The 15,870-nt window shown below is 43.4% G+C and overlaps 1 protein-coding gene and 1 long non-coding RNA gene across 7 annotated transcripts; one reads left to right on the top strand and one right to left on the bottom strand.

Moving 5' to 3' along the window:
• Window positions 1-555: 555 nt before the first annotated feature.
• LOC109878752 (uncharacterized) lies at window positions 556-6,162 on the bottom strand. Of its 2 annotated transcripts, XR_002253423.2 has the most exons (5): window positions 6,005-6,141; window positions 5,804-5,894; window positions 5,635-5,707; window positions 1,949-2,010; window positions 1,168-1,652 (listed from the first exon to the last, which is right to left on the bottom strand). It is a non-coding gene; the product is annotated as an uncharacterized LOC109878752 (long non-coding RNA). The 2 variants fall into 2 exon arrangements; XR_002253422.2 differs by lacking the exon at window positions 5,635-5,707 and having other exon boundaries at window positions 556-1,652; window positions 6,005-6,162.
• A 211-nt stretch (window positions 6,163-6,373) lies between these two features.
• On the top strand, window positions 6,374-15,605 carry LOC109878745 (protein FAM53C). Of its 5 annotated transcripts, none has more exons than XM_031789895.1 (6): window positions 6,710-6,839; window positions 10,649-10,867; window positions 10,982-11,042; window positions 11,167-11,978; window positions 12,173-12,331; window positions 14,099-15,605. In XM_031789895.1, exons 2-6 carry the CDS (start codon window positions 10,787-10,789, stop codon window positions 14,333-14,335), a joined length of 1,350 nt encoding a protein of 449 aa, XP_031645755.1. In that variant the 5' UTR covers window positions 6,710-6,839; window positions 10,649-10,786; the 3' UTR covers window positions 14,336-15,605. The 5 variants fall into 5 exon arrangements, with proteins under 5 accessions (XP_020326544.1, XP_031645755.1, XP_020326542.1 ...); XM_031789896.1 differs by having other exon boundaries at window positions 6,802-6,839; window positions 10,681-10,867; XM_020470955.2 differs by lacking the exon at window positions 12,173-12,331 and having other exon boundaries at window positions 6,374-6,839.
• Window positions 15,606-15,870: the final 265 nt, after the last annotated feature.

Genomic DNA, 15,870 nt, shown 5'->3' with positions numbered 1-15,870 from the left:
AGGGTTTGTATTCCAATCGCCCATGAGAATGGGGTGTCTCCTGTATGCCACCAGCTCTGCGTCCTCCACACTGAAGCACATGAGAGGCTTAAACTTGACTGTTCTCCCAGGGGCTTTCTGTGCTGACCCAGATATGCTCTTTCAGTCGAACAGGAAAGGATATTTCCGCTTGCACCTTTTGTTATTTAAAGGTAATGTTAAGATTTATTTGAAAAAGCTTAAGCCCACAATCAGCCCATTAGCTCTGTGACTATCTCCATACCCACAACTATTCAGCCAGTATCTCAGAATGCAAGGTTGGCTGCATGGTCTTATGTAGGTAGTCAATGGTTCCTAGAGACCATGGGTGCGTTCCCCTGCTCAGATGACCAATGGTTGCGTGCAAAGTCTTCGACTACCTTTGAACACCAGCTTGCTATCAGCAGGTCCAATAGGTGTCCTCCAACTTGTGAGGAGTTCCCACTCGAGTCCTCAATCACGTCCACTGACGTTGGGTGTCTGCCAAACTGCAGTCACAGGAAAGCCACAAATCATGATTAGGGATGAGACTCCTAATTTGAGTTGCACATATCAGGGTTTATTGGTTGTGTACACAGATGCAGTGCAGTAAACAATTTACAACATTAACTGTTGTGCACAACACCTTATTTTCTAAAGAATATATATAGGGGCTCCCGAGTGGTGCAGCAGTCTAAGACACTGCATTTCAGTGCTAGAGGCGTCACTACAGACCCTGGTTAGATTCCAGGCTGTATCACAACCGGCTGTGATTGGGAGTTCTATAGAGCGGCACACAATTGGCCCAGGGTCGTTAGGGTTTGGCCAGGGTAGGTCATCATTGTAAATAAGAATTTGTTCTTAACTGACTTGCCAAGTTAAATTAAGGTAACATTTTTTTAAATAGGTAGTAACAGCAACTACTAACTAGTCTCTCACTGTGTGAAAGTACTCCACTTTGTTGGCTGTGAAGGCCCCAGCTATCTCCACTATGGTTACCATACATGCCAGGGGATGCCTGTTACCCATCACCTTGGTCATTATGTCAGGGTAGAAGTCATCACCCTGAAGCTGGAACGCCCAAAAGTGACTCCCCACACACCCAAAACCTGTCTTCACCTCGTCTGCCACAAACATTCTCCTTGCAGAGCACACATATCTGTAGAGAGATACCAACAGAGCAAAGCTTTTATTATGCACAATGACCTTGATCCTAACTCGTGAGGATTTGGCTGTTGGACCTAGTCTTCGCTGATGAGAGAATGGTACAGTATAATAGTACACTGATATCGTATGCGCCGAGGCAGTACCTACTCTGTTACTTTGGTTGAGTATCGTTTGGGCAAGAAGATGACTGGGCAACGACTTAATCAAAAACGGTGAAACCTGTGGTTCATTTCCATATTGAGAGAGTATACCCATAGATTTAGAACACAACTAATAAGCATTGTTACACTGTTACTACACTATCAGCATTACACACTGCTCTGTGTCCAAATGTAGACTTCTGTTCTCCTCGTCCACGCACTACTGTATTTGAGGTAGCTTGCGACCTTGTTGGTGCACCTGGTCTATCACGTCCTCCACAGTATCTGCATATGTCTGGGCTGGGTTGGTCGTCTCTACACACCTCTACAGGTGTCTGCTACAGGGGCCTGTAAGAATGAAGTGGAGTGTAATGCCAGTATCTGCTTTTTATAGCACACTCGCCAAAGAATAGAGGCATGCAATATGTATCCTCTTGCACACCATGTAAAGCCACTCTTTCTGTTCTGTCAGTTTCCAGAACTTGTATGGACATATCGATAAGTGAAGTCAGGTGCCCATGATATGGAAGAGGATAGGGAAAAAGAGGGAAGGTGTACCTTTAAAGAGAGAATCTATTGAGACATGCATTTGAAAAGGTAGCAGAACAGTATGTGTTTAAAGTGTGATATTTGAGAAACCTTACTGGTCAAACACAATGTCTTCATGTTGGGTTCCAAGTGTAATGCTAGATCATTGGCCTCTGAACTGTTGGAGACATACACACACAGGCAAGAAAAAGTGTGTGAACCCTTTGGAATTACCTGGATGTCTGCATAAATTGGTCCTCAAATTTGATCTGATCTTCATCTAAGTCACAACTGCTTAAACTAATAACACAAACAATTATACGTTGTCATGTCTTTATTGAACACACTGTGTAAACGTTCACAGTGTAGGGTGGAAAAAAGTATGTGAACCCTTGGATTTAATAATTGGTTGACCCTCCTTTGGCAGCAATAACCTCAATCAAATGTCTGTAGATGCGGATTAGACCTGCACAACGGTCAGGAGGAATTTTGGACCATTCATCTTTACATAACTGTTTCAGTTCAGCAATATTCTTAGGATGTCTGGTGTGAACCGCTGAGGTCAAGCCACATCATTTAAAAAATATATATAATATCAGGTTGAGGTCAGGACTCTGACTGGGCCACTCCAGAAGGTGTATTTTCTTCTGTTGAAGCCATTCTGTTGATTTACTTCTGTATTTTGGGTCATTGTCCTGTTGCATCACCCAACTTCTGTTTAGCTTCAACTGGCGGACAGATAGCTTTACATTCTCCTGCAAAATGTCTTGATAAACTTGGGAATTCATTTTTCCGTCGATGATAGCAAGCTGTCCAGCCCTGAGGCAGCAAAGCAGCCCCAAACAGTTGGGATGAGGTTTTGATGTTGCTATGCCTTTCTTACTCCACTCAACGGTTTGCATGTTCCTTCCAAACAACTCAACTGTAGTTTCATCTGTCCACAGAATATTTAGCCAGTAGCGCTGTGGAACATCCAGGTGCACTTTTGAAAACTTCAGACGTGCAGAAGTGTTTTTTGGACAGTAGTGGCTTCTTCCGTGGTGTCCTCCCATGAACACCATTCTTGTTTAGTGTTTTACGTATCGTAGACTCGTCAACACACATGTTAGCACGTTCCAGAGATTTCTGTAAGTCTTTAGCTGACACTCTAGGATTCTTCTTAACCTCATTGAGCATTCTGCGCTGTGCTCTTGCAGTCATCTTTGCAGGATGGCCACTTCCTAGGCAGAGTAACAACAATGCTGAACTTTCTCCAGTCACAGACAATTTGTCTTACCATGGACTGATGAATATCAAGGCTTTTAGAGATGCTTTTGTAACCCTTCCCAGCTTTATGCAAGTCAACAATTCTTAATCTTAGGTCTTCTGCGATCTCTTTTGTTCGAGGCATGATTCACATCAGGCAATACTTCTTGTGAATAGCAAACTCAAATGTTGTGTGTGTTCTTTTATAGGGCAGGGCAGCTATCTCCAATCTCATCTCATTGATTGGGCTCCAGGTTAGCTCTCCTGACTCCAATTAGCTTTTGGAAAAGTAATTAGCCTAGGGGTTCACATATTTTTTCCAACCTACACTGTGAATGTTTAAATTATGTAATCAATAAAGACGAGAAAAATACAATAATTTGTGTGTTATAAGTTTAAGCACACTGTGCTTGTCTATTGTTGTGACTAAGATGATGTCTATTGTTGTGACTAAGATGAAGATCAGATCAAATTGTATCACTAATTTATGCAGGGTTCACATTTCTTCTTGCCACTGTGTATATATATATATATATATATGCACAGTATATCCAAAAGCTAATTGGAGTCAGGAGAGCTAACCTGGAATCCAATCAATATATATATATATATACTGCTCAAAAAAATAAAGGGAACACTAAAATAACACATCCTAGATCTGAATGAATGAAATATTCTTATTAAATACTTTTTTCTTTACATAGTTGAATGTGCTGACAACAAAATCACACAAAAATTATCAATGGAAATCAAATTTATCAACCCATGGAGGTCTGGATTTGGAGTCACACTCAAAATTAAAGTGGAAAACCACACTACAGGCTGATCCAACTTTGATGTAATGTCCTTAAAACAAGTCAAAATGAGGCTAGGTAGTGTGTGTGGCCTCCACGTGCCTGTATGACCTCCCTACAACGCCTGGGCATGCTCCTGATGAGGTGGCGGATGGTCTCCTTAGGGATCTCCTCCCAGACCTGGACTAAAGCATCCACCAACTCCTGGACAGTCTGTGGTGGATGGAGCGAGACATGATGTCCCAGATGTGCTCAATTGGATTCAGGTCTGGGGATCGGGCGGGCCAGTCCTTAGCATCAATGCCTTCCTCTTGCAGGAACTGCTGACACACTCCAGCCACATGAGGTCTAGTATTGTCTTGCATTAGGAGGAACCCAGGGCCAACCACACCAGCATATGGTCTCACAAGGGGTCTGAGGATCTCATCTCGGTACCTAATGGCAGTCAGGCTACCTCTGGCAAGCACATGGAGGGCTGTGCGGCCCCCGAAAGAAATGCCACCCCACACCATGACTGACCCACCGCCAAACCGGTCATGCTGGAGGATGTTGCAGGCAGCAGAATGTTCTCCACGGTGTCTCCAGACTCTGTCACATCTGTCACATGCTCAGTGTGAACCTGCTTTCATCTGTGAAGAGCACAGGGCACCAGTGGCGAATTTGCCAATATTGGTGTTCTCTGGCAAATGCCAAACGTCCAGCACGGTGTTGGGCTGTAAGCACAACCCCCACCTGTAGACGTCGGCCCTCATACAACCCTCATGGAATCTGTTTCTGACCGTTTGAGCAGACACATGCAAATGTGTGGCCTGCTGTAGGTCATTTTGCAAGGCTCTGGCAGTGCTCCTCCTTGCACAAAGGCAGAGGTAGCGGTCCTGCTGCTGGGTTGTTGCCCTCCTACGGCCTCCTCCACGTCTCCTGATGTACTGGCCTGTCTCCTGGTAGCGCCTCCATGCTCTGGACACTACGCTGACAGACACAGCAAACCTTCTTGCCACAGCTCGCATTGATGTTCCATCTTGGATGAGCTGCACTACCTGAGCCACTTGTTTGGGTTGTAGACTCCATCTCATGCTACCACTAGAGTGAAAGCACCGCCAGCACTCAAAAGTGGCCAAATCATCAGGCAGGAAGCATAGGAACTGAGAAGTGGTCTGTGGTCACCACCTGCATAACCACTGCTTTATTGGGGGTGTCTTGCTAATTGCCTATAATTTCCACCTGTTGTCTATTCCATTTGCACAACAGCATGTGAAATTTATTGTCAATCAGTGTTGCTTCCTAAGTGGACAGTTTGATTCCACAGAAGTGTGATTGACTTGGAGTTACATTGTGTTGTTTAAGTGTTCCCTTTATTTTTTTGAGCAGTGTAATATATATATATCTTACATTATTCTATCTTATAAACCAATATATATTACATTATTCTTCCTATATCTTATAAACCAATATATATTACATTATTCTTCCTATATCTTATAAACCAATATATATTACATTATTGTTCCTATATCTTATGCAGATGTCATTGGGGTTATGTTGCAGGAGGACTTCAGGTTGTGGCTTTATCCTGAGTTGACAAAATAGAAGCACACAGCTTTTCGGGCAGAGTGGCAGCGAGGCGTTCGGCATTCTGTACTATAATGTCGTGCAGGAAGCGTGAAGCGTGAATTGGCTTTCAGATGGTCCGTCTGCACCGTGGCTGCTTGCGTGATGCTGGGATGACCGTGACCCCACTATATGTGCAACAACGATCCACTTACCACTAGGAGGCACTGTTGTGTTGATTATGTTGTACTGTTATGTTCAAAGGGCTTTGGATCGTGCCCTTTGCCGCTGTGTCACAAAATACACCGAATACAACAGAATACTTATCAAATATGCCAATAAGATGCCTTAAAGGAACGTCACGGATAGATTTTTATCTCTTACCGTGCTGAACGTTGCTGATACAGTCCAAATACGAATTGCCATTCTCGTCATACAAATACTGTCCTCTGAATCTAAGAATCAGCAAGACTACCTAGGAAAGACAATAATGCACCCAATTTACATTTCAATGTATTCATACTACAGTGACCCTGGTTTACAAGCGTCAAGGGTTGATCTTCTTCAAGTCATGCAGTTACATACCCAATCAGTTTATTTTGCGTTGCAAGAGGCTCTTCTTTACTGAATGTTTCCAAACATCTCCACTGCTTTTCGCTTACTTTATACTACTAAGTTAAATGGAACTACAGACTCGAGTTGTGTTTTCCGCTATTGGCATTACGTTCATGTGTATTTTCAACTACGCATGCGTCAGTCTGTTTGTAGCCATTACTTATGGAGTATTTTCAAGAAACGAAGTGTCTGTCTTTTGGTATAAGGGGAATCTAGCATTTTTGTTATTTCCCATGCAAAAACTGGAATAATGCTTTTGTTATCATGGTTCATAGCACACTTATCATCACAACAACAACAAAAATCTTCCAAACTACACTACCCAGAGTTCAAAACATGTTTTTGTAGCGCTGTGATCTCCCGGGCACACGCTGTAGTATTAGTAGAATACATGTTGCTGGCATATTATCTCTGAAAAATACATGTACTCAATGTTTTGATCTTAATTTTAATCTTACATTTTTGTCTTGTTTTCCAGGACATCGCCCTCGCCTCCCGGAGGGCTATACTAAATATATATATGTGGTTATACGCTAGGTACTTTCAGCAGGATGCTAGTTTTTCATATTCAATCATCAAAAGCAGAACGTTTCTCAAGTTGAAGATGTAATTTTATTTTTTGGAGAAGATATAGAGTTAATTCATAGATGGATTGTAATACAAAATATTTGGTGTAATAAAAATACACGCATTTAGACGTTTCAACCACCCCTTTTTAATGGTTTCTTCCTATGGCTATATATTCGGTGCAATGCCATATTCTGTCCGGTGCTGCTTTCGGTTGCTAAGGAGACGCGGTGGGCAGGTAAATTCGTCTTCATCATCGAGCTAGCTAGTTTTCAAAGCACAATCTGGGTTTGCTGTCAATAATTAACATTATTATATTGTTAGGAAAATGGCTTCAGGTACTTTGACAATTAAATATGTAAGCATGGTAACATAGTTAAAAAGCTAGCAAACAGCTGAATGATAAGATGTATCCCATCTAGACATAAACCCTTATGTCAGAATTTACTATTCGTAGCAGGTTAGGATAATTAATCTTAACAGGTTTGGAGATTTGGGTTAAACTTAGGTAAAGGCTTAGGGTTAACTAAAATAAACCTTTGACGTCAATTTGACAAACTGTTACACACCTAGCAGTAACCGTGAAGGACGGTCACTTCCACTGGCTGCTGCTTGTTCATGCTAGCTAGAGTTAGCTTGCTAGGTTAGCTACTGTTACCTGGACAGCTAGCTAGACATGCTTGTGGAGATCCCAGTGACTGTATTTGAAAGGTGATACAACAATGTGTAAGCCAACACGGACAGCCTAGTTAGCTAACGTTAGTTTGCCACAGCTTGCAACCAGTGACGTTAATCATTGTCAGATGCCTTTTGCAGCAAGCATTCGCTGCTAGCGATGTATTTGGGTTAATGATGACCAACTTAACTAATTTGTTTTGAAGTTGCTTGTAAACTAGCTATCCCCATATTGCTACTAATTCTTCATAGCAAGCAACAATCCAATGTCATCACATTTGTTGTAGGTTTGCCTTGCCTAGTAGCCAGCTGATATTTACATTAGTCTCCGGCTAGTCGGTTTACCAAGCACTCTTATTTTTGATTTGAGACTTTCTTTGCTTTGATAACATCCCAAAATAGTTGCCTGCTAGCTGGGTTGACAGAACCTGATATTGTATTTTTAAACAGTAACGTTATATTAGTTAACTAAACTCTAAAGGTTAGTCAGTGAGTGGCACATGTGCCATTTAACCTGCACTTAATATATCAATTAAATGTCCACGCACGTTTTAGTCATTGGCATTTCTAACTGCTTGGTAGGTTTGAAATCTAATGTTTATTTGTGATGGTTCACACACAAACTAAGTCAACGTTCTGTGAGATGGCTAGTCCATATTTAGTGCTACCCACAATATAATGCTCTTGCCACATAGCCCTAAGCACTTAAAGCAACAGTAGCTCCCCATAGTGCCCAAAACCAGGAAGAGACCTTGCCCGTAGTCCTCTACACTGAAACAAAAATCTAAACTGCAACATTTAGTGTTGGTTTCATGAGCTGAAATAAATTAGCCCTGAATTTTTTCATACGCACAAAGGACATATTTTTCTCCAATTTTGTGCACAAATCCCTGGGCATTTCTCCTTTTGCCAAGGTGATCATCTACCTGACAGGTGTCATATCAAGAAGCTGATTTAAACAGCATGATAAATACATAAGTTTACCTTGTACTGGGGAAAATAGAAGGCCACTTTAAAATGTGCAGTTTTGTTACACCACACAATGCCACGGATGTCTCAAGTTGAGGGAGTGCGCAATTGGCATGCTGATGGCGCCGACCGACATGGCAGCTCTGCTTCTAGATCCTAAGCAACTTTGCTTGTTAGATACTACTGCACTGTTGGCGCTAGTAACACAAGCATTTCACTACACCCACAATAACATCTGCTAAATATGTGTATGTGACCAATAACATTTGCTTTTGACTGCAGGAATTTCCAGAGTTCTTGCCCGATAAATATTTATATATATTTTCCCAGATTGTCTGTTAGACTTTATGTAGTATGTGTGTATATAGTCAGGAAAAGAGACTATTATAAACAGGACATACATTCTTGACAATACATTATGCATCATAATGAATTTCTGCTCTGCCACAATAAACATCAATAAGAGTTGGATGAAACAAAGTTAAACAAATACCTATATGCGGTAGTTGACAAATCGTGACAATGTAATCATTATTAAGACAATTCCAACTCGTGATATAATACAATGTAACTCCAAGTTTTCCTTGCCAGAGATTTTAATGTTAATTTCTTTATCATAAGCGGCCTCTGTCATTTTAGAGAATTTGGGGCGAGCTGTTTTCTGATGTGAACAGAGTGCCCCGTGGTAGTGGGGTTATGGTATGGGCAGGCATAAGCTATGGACGAAGAACGCAATTACACTTCATTGATGGCTATTTGAATACACGGAGATACCGAGACATGATCCTGAGGCCCATTGCTGTGCCATTCATCCGGCTCCTTCACCTCATGTTTCAGCATGATAATGCACAGCCCCATGTCGCAAATATCTGTACATAATTCCCTGAAGCTGAAAATGTCCATCTTATTCCATGGCCTGCATACTCACCAGACATGTCACCTGTTGAGCATGTTTGGTATGCTCTGGATTGACATGTATGACAGCATGTTCCAGTTCCTGCCAATATCCAGCAATGTCGCACAGCCATCGAAGAGGAGTGGGACAGCATTCCACAGACTACAATCAACAGCCTGATCAACTCTATGTGCTGCATGAGGCAAATGGTGGTCACACGTGTTACTGACTTTTTTTTTTGATCCACGCACCTAATATTTTGTTGTTGTGACCAATGGATGCCAATCTGTATTCCTAGTTGTGAAATCCACAGATTATAGGGCGTCATTTATTAATTTCATTTGACATATTTCCTTATGAACGGACTCAGTAAAATCTTAGAAATGATTGCATGTTGCGTTTTTTAACATTTTTTTCGGTATACATTGATGACTACATAGGAAAACAGAAGCTGTTTATCAAGTGGTAGTTTTATAGATGCCCTTTGGTTTTGGTTTCATTGTGAACTAGATTTACAGAACAGTTCAAAGGTTGGAATGACTAGTCAAGCATGTTGTATCTGGACTTATTTGTTGTGGGACTGTATAGGCCTTAGCAGAGTCAGTTTGTCCCCATAGGGTGTGTCTCTAGTTCCAATTACTGTTACATCTGTTTAAAAGCTGACCGACTCTGGTATTTGCGTGCAAAAAAATTGCATGGTGTGGAATGTATCAGTGAACTCTATGAACTGGCACCATGTTTAACTCTGGTGCTGTGCTCCTTGTTTGCATATTGTTCTTTGTTCTGGTCATTTTAAGCTTCTTCTAGTCCTGTTGTCCACTTTCTCTTCCCCCTTTTGTGTCTCTCACAGTGCAGGCATAATGTGCCTTTGGCCCCACTCCCTCTCCATTTCCCACACTTCCTTCCCCCCCTCTTTTCCACATTCTCCCTCCACATTTCATTCTCTTCATAGCACTCTACAGTGGCACACTTATAACTCATTGTTGAAATGGACTCAGTGAACTATAATGTAGACTATTCCCCAAAAACTTTTGTCTGTTTGAATAACTTCCATCTCTGAGGCAGCTAGACGGTTGGCTAGTCAGTTTCCTAGCCTGTGATATTGCCCAGCTCTGTTATCTGTGAGGTCTGCAGAACACTCGTTAGGCGTTCATGCTAACTCCTTCTTGGGCTTTTCTCATCTCACCAAAACTGTAAACATAGCTGCGTGTTTTTACAGTGACCTGTGCCGATGAGTTTCGCAACCTCATTATTTGACATCTTTTAAGAGGATTAAGTAATGCCACAATGATTCATATGAGGTTTAAACACACTTTCCTGTAAGGACCCAAAACACAGCTGAGAGATTAGAAGATGGACAATAAATTGGGAAATCCTTTGACTTGTTTTTCTGGGGAAATTGACTCATGCTCCAAGTAATTCTGTATCTGATGCTATGATTTTCCTGGTAAAAGGAGTCATGTGAACAAGTGTTTACTACTCATTATTAAATGCTGTCCTTTCTTCAGTTGAGGTGAACATAATGATGATCGTTTCTCAGTGAGATTGGAAGGGTCTGTCTGGCCGGTTGCGGTGCGGAGGGGACGCCACATACCTCGCCAGGAGTCTGACGGCCTGGCAAACACCCCCTTCCGCCGCGAGCCGCCATGGTGACGCTCATCACAGAGCAGCTCCGCAAACAGAATCTGGAGGAGCCCCCTTACCACAGGGCTTTCTCTCTCAACGTGGTGAGCATGCCATGTGACACAGGTTGTTGTATAGCGCTTCTTCCATAAGGAATTACCTTTGCCATAATGGTTGCCTTAGTCATTTTAAATCCCCTCTTCATTGCTGTGTTTCAGTCATTGCCTGAAGTGGGTTCCAGCCCCACTGTGTGTTGGCGCGGGTGTGGGTTGACTCCAGGTAAGGATCCATTTAATTCCTGAAGCTTTTTTTAATTAAAGGGCCTCATTCAAAGATCAGGTTAAATCATTAACTGGGGGAAGGGCCTCCCTTGATTCCCATCTTTGGTTTATTTCACTTTCAGAGAGCAGTTGGTCTATGTTCCCATCCTCCAAGACCCACATGCAGGATGCCTCTGTCCTGTCCTCCCTGGACCCACTGGGAACACCTTTCACTCTCCCCAGCACCTCTGTGACAGACCTGTCCCTGCAGAGCTCTCCTCCGCCGCCTCCTCCCAAACGCCACTGTCGCTCCCTGTCTGTCCCTGAGGACCTGTCCCACTGCCGCAGCCCCTGGCGCCCCAGCGCCTCCAAGATCTGGACCCCAGTCAAGCGCCGCTGCCACAGTGGAGGGGGTGTGGCCTGCATGGGCGTTGGCTCCTTGGTTGGTTCCATACCCCTCCGAGGCCCCAGCTCCTCCCTCACCTCCTCCCTCACCTCCTCCTCCAGCCCCACTTTCTTCAGCCTGGCTATGTCCCCTGACTCCCCTCTCCCCTGGGGCTGTCCCTGGGACCATAATGATCTGCCCAGGGGAGGCTGCACTGGCTTCTTCCCCGCCCCCTCCTCCTGCTCCTCCTCCCCCGCCTCGCTGGGTTCCTGTCGGCCCTTGCTGCAACGCCGCTTCTCTCTGTCCCCTGTGCACGTCCTGCCTCCCCAGCCCTCCCCCTCTCCTGCTCCCGGTCTAGTCCCACGCTACCCTTCGATGGAGCCCCCGGCCCCCTCTCCCTCCTCAGCCTGCAGTTCCCCGTCATCCTCGAGGCGCGACCTACCCCCCTGTCTCCCACGCTGCCACTCTCAGCCCTGTGACCTGCGTAAGCCCGGCCTGAAGAGACGCCATGATGCGGACACCCTGCCCTACTACGTCAGGCCTGGCCTGGACTTCAACAAGATGACTCCGGTGAGCTTGGTGAGATGTACAACCGTTGTAAGGCCTATTCAGAAATGCAGTGGATCCAAAACAACACAAAATGCATAACTTTGGTAGAAACTGCTCATAGTTGTCCTTGAGGTGGAACTTTTGTCATTTGCTTGAGTAGCAGGGGGCCTAAAGCAGCCCTTTATCACTCAGCTCTCCTGCTTCTCTCCCCACAGACCAGAGTTTTTGTGGGGAACTTGGGCTCATTAGCCAGGAGAAGTGGGGCCACTGGTTCTCTGACTCCCCCTTCTCATGAGCCAGAACTACTGCATTCACATTCCTGTCCCAGCCAGACCGGACCAGTCTGGATTTGGGTTCAGGGTGCGGCATTGTTGGTACTGTACTGCCTGGCCATGGAACCTCATTGCCCTGACCAGCCGCGTGTGTATTTTTGGGCTGACCCTTGCATTCATGTGTGCCAATCGTTGATATATGCCTGATCTCGTCCACCAGCCGGCTCTGTCGAACCGTCTGGTTTCAACAGCGCCACAGAAAGGGACTTGAATGAAGTCTATGGCAGGCGTGGACGAAGCAACCCATTTGCATGAGCTAAAGTCTCAGTCCACCATCTAGTGTAACCCTTTAGAACCTCCCCTTACATAGTGGACTTTGTGATTTAAACAAAGTGAGTTTGTAAAAATCTGAAAGTACATATCTTAGAAGTAAACTTTATATACCCGAATTCCGAATCAATTGGCCTTTGCAAAAATATGGTCAATGTGATGAAACATTTTTATTTTTATTTGGTGATTTTCTACATTTTTCAGTCCCATCTCTAATACAGCTGTAGCAGGGTCCTTCCCTCACCTGACTTTATTTGAAGCCACGCTCCTTCCAAGTCCCACTCTGTTGCAGTGTTACCAGGTTCTCTATATGCAGTAGCAATTGGGCCTGGGGTTGACGAGATTAATGTGTCAATGCCCAACGTCTTGCCATTATGGACATCCACCACCCCAGCCATGTATATTTAACCACTGCTACGCACTTCCTGCTCTGGGGAGTGATGTCATCACTTTTTCTCACTGGTATATTTTTCTCTTTTTTTTTTCTTCTCATTCCTGGTTGATTTGTTTGGCCTTCTGGGGGTGTGACTAGAGCTGCTGCTGGGTCTGCAGCCAGCTGGTGGTGTCTCCTTGTGTCATGTTTTAAGATGGTGGGTTGTGGTTCATGAAATGGTTGCCTTTCTAGTGTAACAAAACTCAGTTGGCTCTGACTGGGGTCTCGGGAGCAGGATGAATGGGGAGGGGGGCTCGTGGTCAGTGCATGTACAGATACATTTATGTATGCTTTGCATAGACCAGTCTCATTTGAAAGGTGGACATTCTCACCAGGGCTTGACAATAAAATAAATAATTTTAAAAAATCCGTTTGGACAAGTAGGACTTTTCTCTTAAATTCTGTAACACCATTTTTACATGAATTGATGCAAGGAACCGCTTTGCAAAATAAAACAAATAGTCTACGGTTCAGAACCGACCAACCAAGGCACGTTTTTAAAAGGCGATGAGGCTGGTGTAACTGATAAGACCGTATTTAGTGTAACTTTTCTCCATTGTATTATAAGCTCAACAATGCGCACATGGTTGTAGGCTTTCTGTCAATGTTCCAAAATGCAATTAGCAGAAACAGTTTTCAAAAGCACATCGCATGCATAAACAGGTTTCATGTGACGGTACTGAAAATAATCATTCGGAATTAAGGTGAGCTCAAAATATGCATTAACTAGCATAGGTTACTAATATGGCTAGGATTATGCCTTTGGCTGCTGGACAGAAATGTTGCTTTGAAAACCAAAAGAATTTGGAGGACAAGCAATTACAACTCATGGTGTTTTGAATAACTACAAACATTTAGACGCTTTTGACATGTTCCTTAATTAGTAAGGCTCAATATTACCATTATTGTATTGCTAGAGCAACTTTGACAAGCTCACAATTTAGAGTGTATGGCTAGTTGAGTTGCAGAAAGCCCTCCTGAAATGCCCGCACACATCTACCTTCATGGGTGTTAGCCTATTAGATTCAGCTGAAGCTGAGTTGTGTGGATCAACTTGTTTTTCTGGGAAATGCTGAAGATACTAAATATTTCTGTTCTGTGTGTAGATTCGTAGTGGGGAGCCCCTGGTGTGTGGAGCGGCTGTCTACATGGGGCTAGAGCCTGTTCCAGGGGACTTCAGAGGAGCCTTCTCCCCTGCAGACCTGGGAAGAACCAGCATTGGACCGTTGAGTGAAAGTGAGGAAGAGGAGAACATAAATATGGGTGCGCAAGAGGCTGGGCAGCAGAGTGTGTTTGAGAGAGACTGCACAGAACTAAACTTGAACCTTATTGAGGAGAATTGAAAGTTTCTTGGTGCTCCGTGTGTGATTGACAGCATTCATCGTCATATTCACATTACACCCCCCCCACCCCACCCCGGCCGAGCCCACGGGAACCTGCTGCCTTCAAAGGGGCCACATTAGGTGCCCTTCATATCACTGGCTGACTATAGATTAATAAGGCTCAATTTTACCATTAGTGTAATGCCAGAGCAACTTTGACAAGCTCACGATATTCAGCATTTCAGGACAATGATGTTCTACCTGTCCATACTCTGTGGGTAAATGTCTACCCAGAAACACAATGGAGATGGCTAAGACATGATGATTTCTGAAGGTCATACTGTAATAGCCGCTTTCTAATAATCCGGGTAGTAACGCGCTACCACTACTATAATTATAAAAATTATGCAGTTTGCTTGCGATGGACACTCCTGTCGGCAGGATACATTCCTGAATGTATGGCCAGTTGAGTTGCCAAAGGCCCCCTGAAATGCCTTCACACATGGGCTTTCATGGGTGTAGGCCGAACGCTCTGACGTGTTTGATTTGGCCCAGTGAATACCCACACACCTGTAAAGGGAATCTAGGAGGGACCAATGTGCTTTCCTCATAGCTGGCAAATTTATATTTTGCTGCTTCTGTTTCCCTTACTACTTAGACAATGCATTAATTTGTTTTCCACAATTGGCTGAATTAAATATTGTACATTAATCATGTACAAAGCAGGTGTTTCTGCTTGAATGGTTTTTGTTCATAACATCCAGATGTTTTCTTCTTGGTCTCCCATAGAAATGGAACCTTTAGTCTGTCCATTCTGATTCAGTTCCCCACTAATGAACAGATTACACTTGCACTGTAATAGGATTTGAATAATTGACTCGACGCTGCAGTTGGATCCTTTAGGGCACAATGTAATGTACTGTACAGTGGTCACCTGTGGAAACCATTTTGTATGAGTGGATGACTGTTTAGACGGGTAGCTCAATTCTGATTTTCATTTAATAAAAAAAATATATATATTCAAATTGTTTTTTGGACCAATCAGATGTTTTCACAGCAATCTTTTTCAGAGCTGATTTGATTGGTCAAAATACCAATTAGTGACGAAAAAAAAAAATCAATTTGGCTGCCTGTCCAGACAGCATTAGTGTGTGAGAAGGAACCAGTAGAGATGCAGAGGATTGGTGGCCTTTCACGAGATTATTTTTATTGTATGTTTTCAGATGGAAATGTCTATTTACACTTTGTGTACAAATAAAGTTTATTAGAGAATAATTTTGCAAAAAAATCACCTTGTTTTGGTTTCTTTCAATCCGCAATGTTTTGAAGATGGTGTGTATTTGCATATTTATAGGTGTCAAATGGGATCCCCTAGGAAGACAGGTTTCTTTATGTCAATCTTGGAATCAAACATGCTACAACATCCACCTGAGAATGGTGCCTCAGTCTAGTAGTCTAGCCTCAAGTAAATTCTTGAAGCATATAGGGCACATTGACTATAGTGACATCTGGTGGTCACTCAGTTATCTAAACGTTCTAAAGATTGTTTCTCAATG

This window comes from Oncorhynchus kisutch, linkage group LG15 (genome assembly GCF_002021735.2).
Source record: "Oncorhynchus kisutch isolate 150728-3 linkage group LG15, Okis_V2, whole genome shotgun sequence".
Taxonomy (NCBI): domain Eukaryota; kingdom Metazoa; phylum Chordata; class Actinopteri; order Salmoniformes; family Salmonidae; genus Oncorhynchus; species Oncorhynchus kisutch.
Note: the sequence above shows the minus strand (reverse complement) of the source record. Positions and strands in the feature narration are given on the sequence as shown.

Coding starts and splice junctions, on each gene's coding strand:
- LOC109878745 (XM_031789895.1), top strand. CDS start 10,787: ATGGTGACGCTCATCACAGAGCAGCTCCGCAAACAGAATCTGGAGGAG. Junction 10,868..10,981: donor GGGCTTTCTCTCTCAACGTG/GTGAGCATGCCA, acceptor GCTGTGTTTCAG/TCATTGCCTGAAGTGGGTTC. Junction 12,332..14,098: donor TTCAGGGTGCGGCATTGTTG/GTACTGTACTGC, acceptor TTCTGTGTGTAG/ATTCGTAGTGGGGAGCCCCT.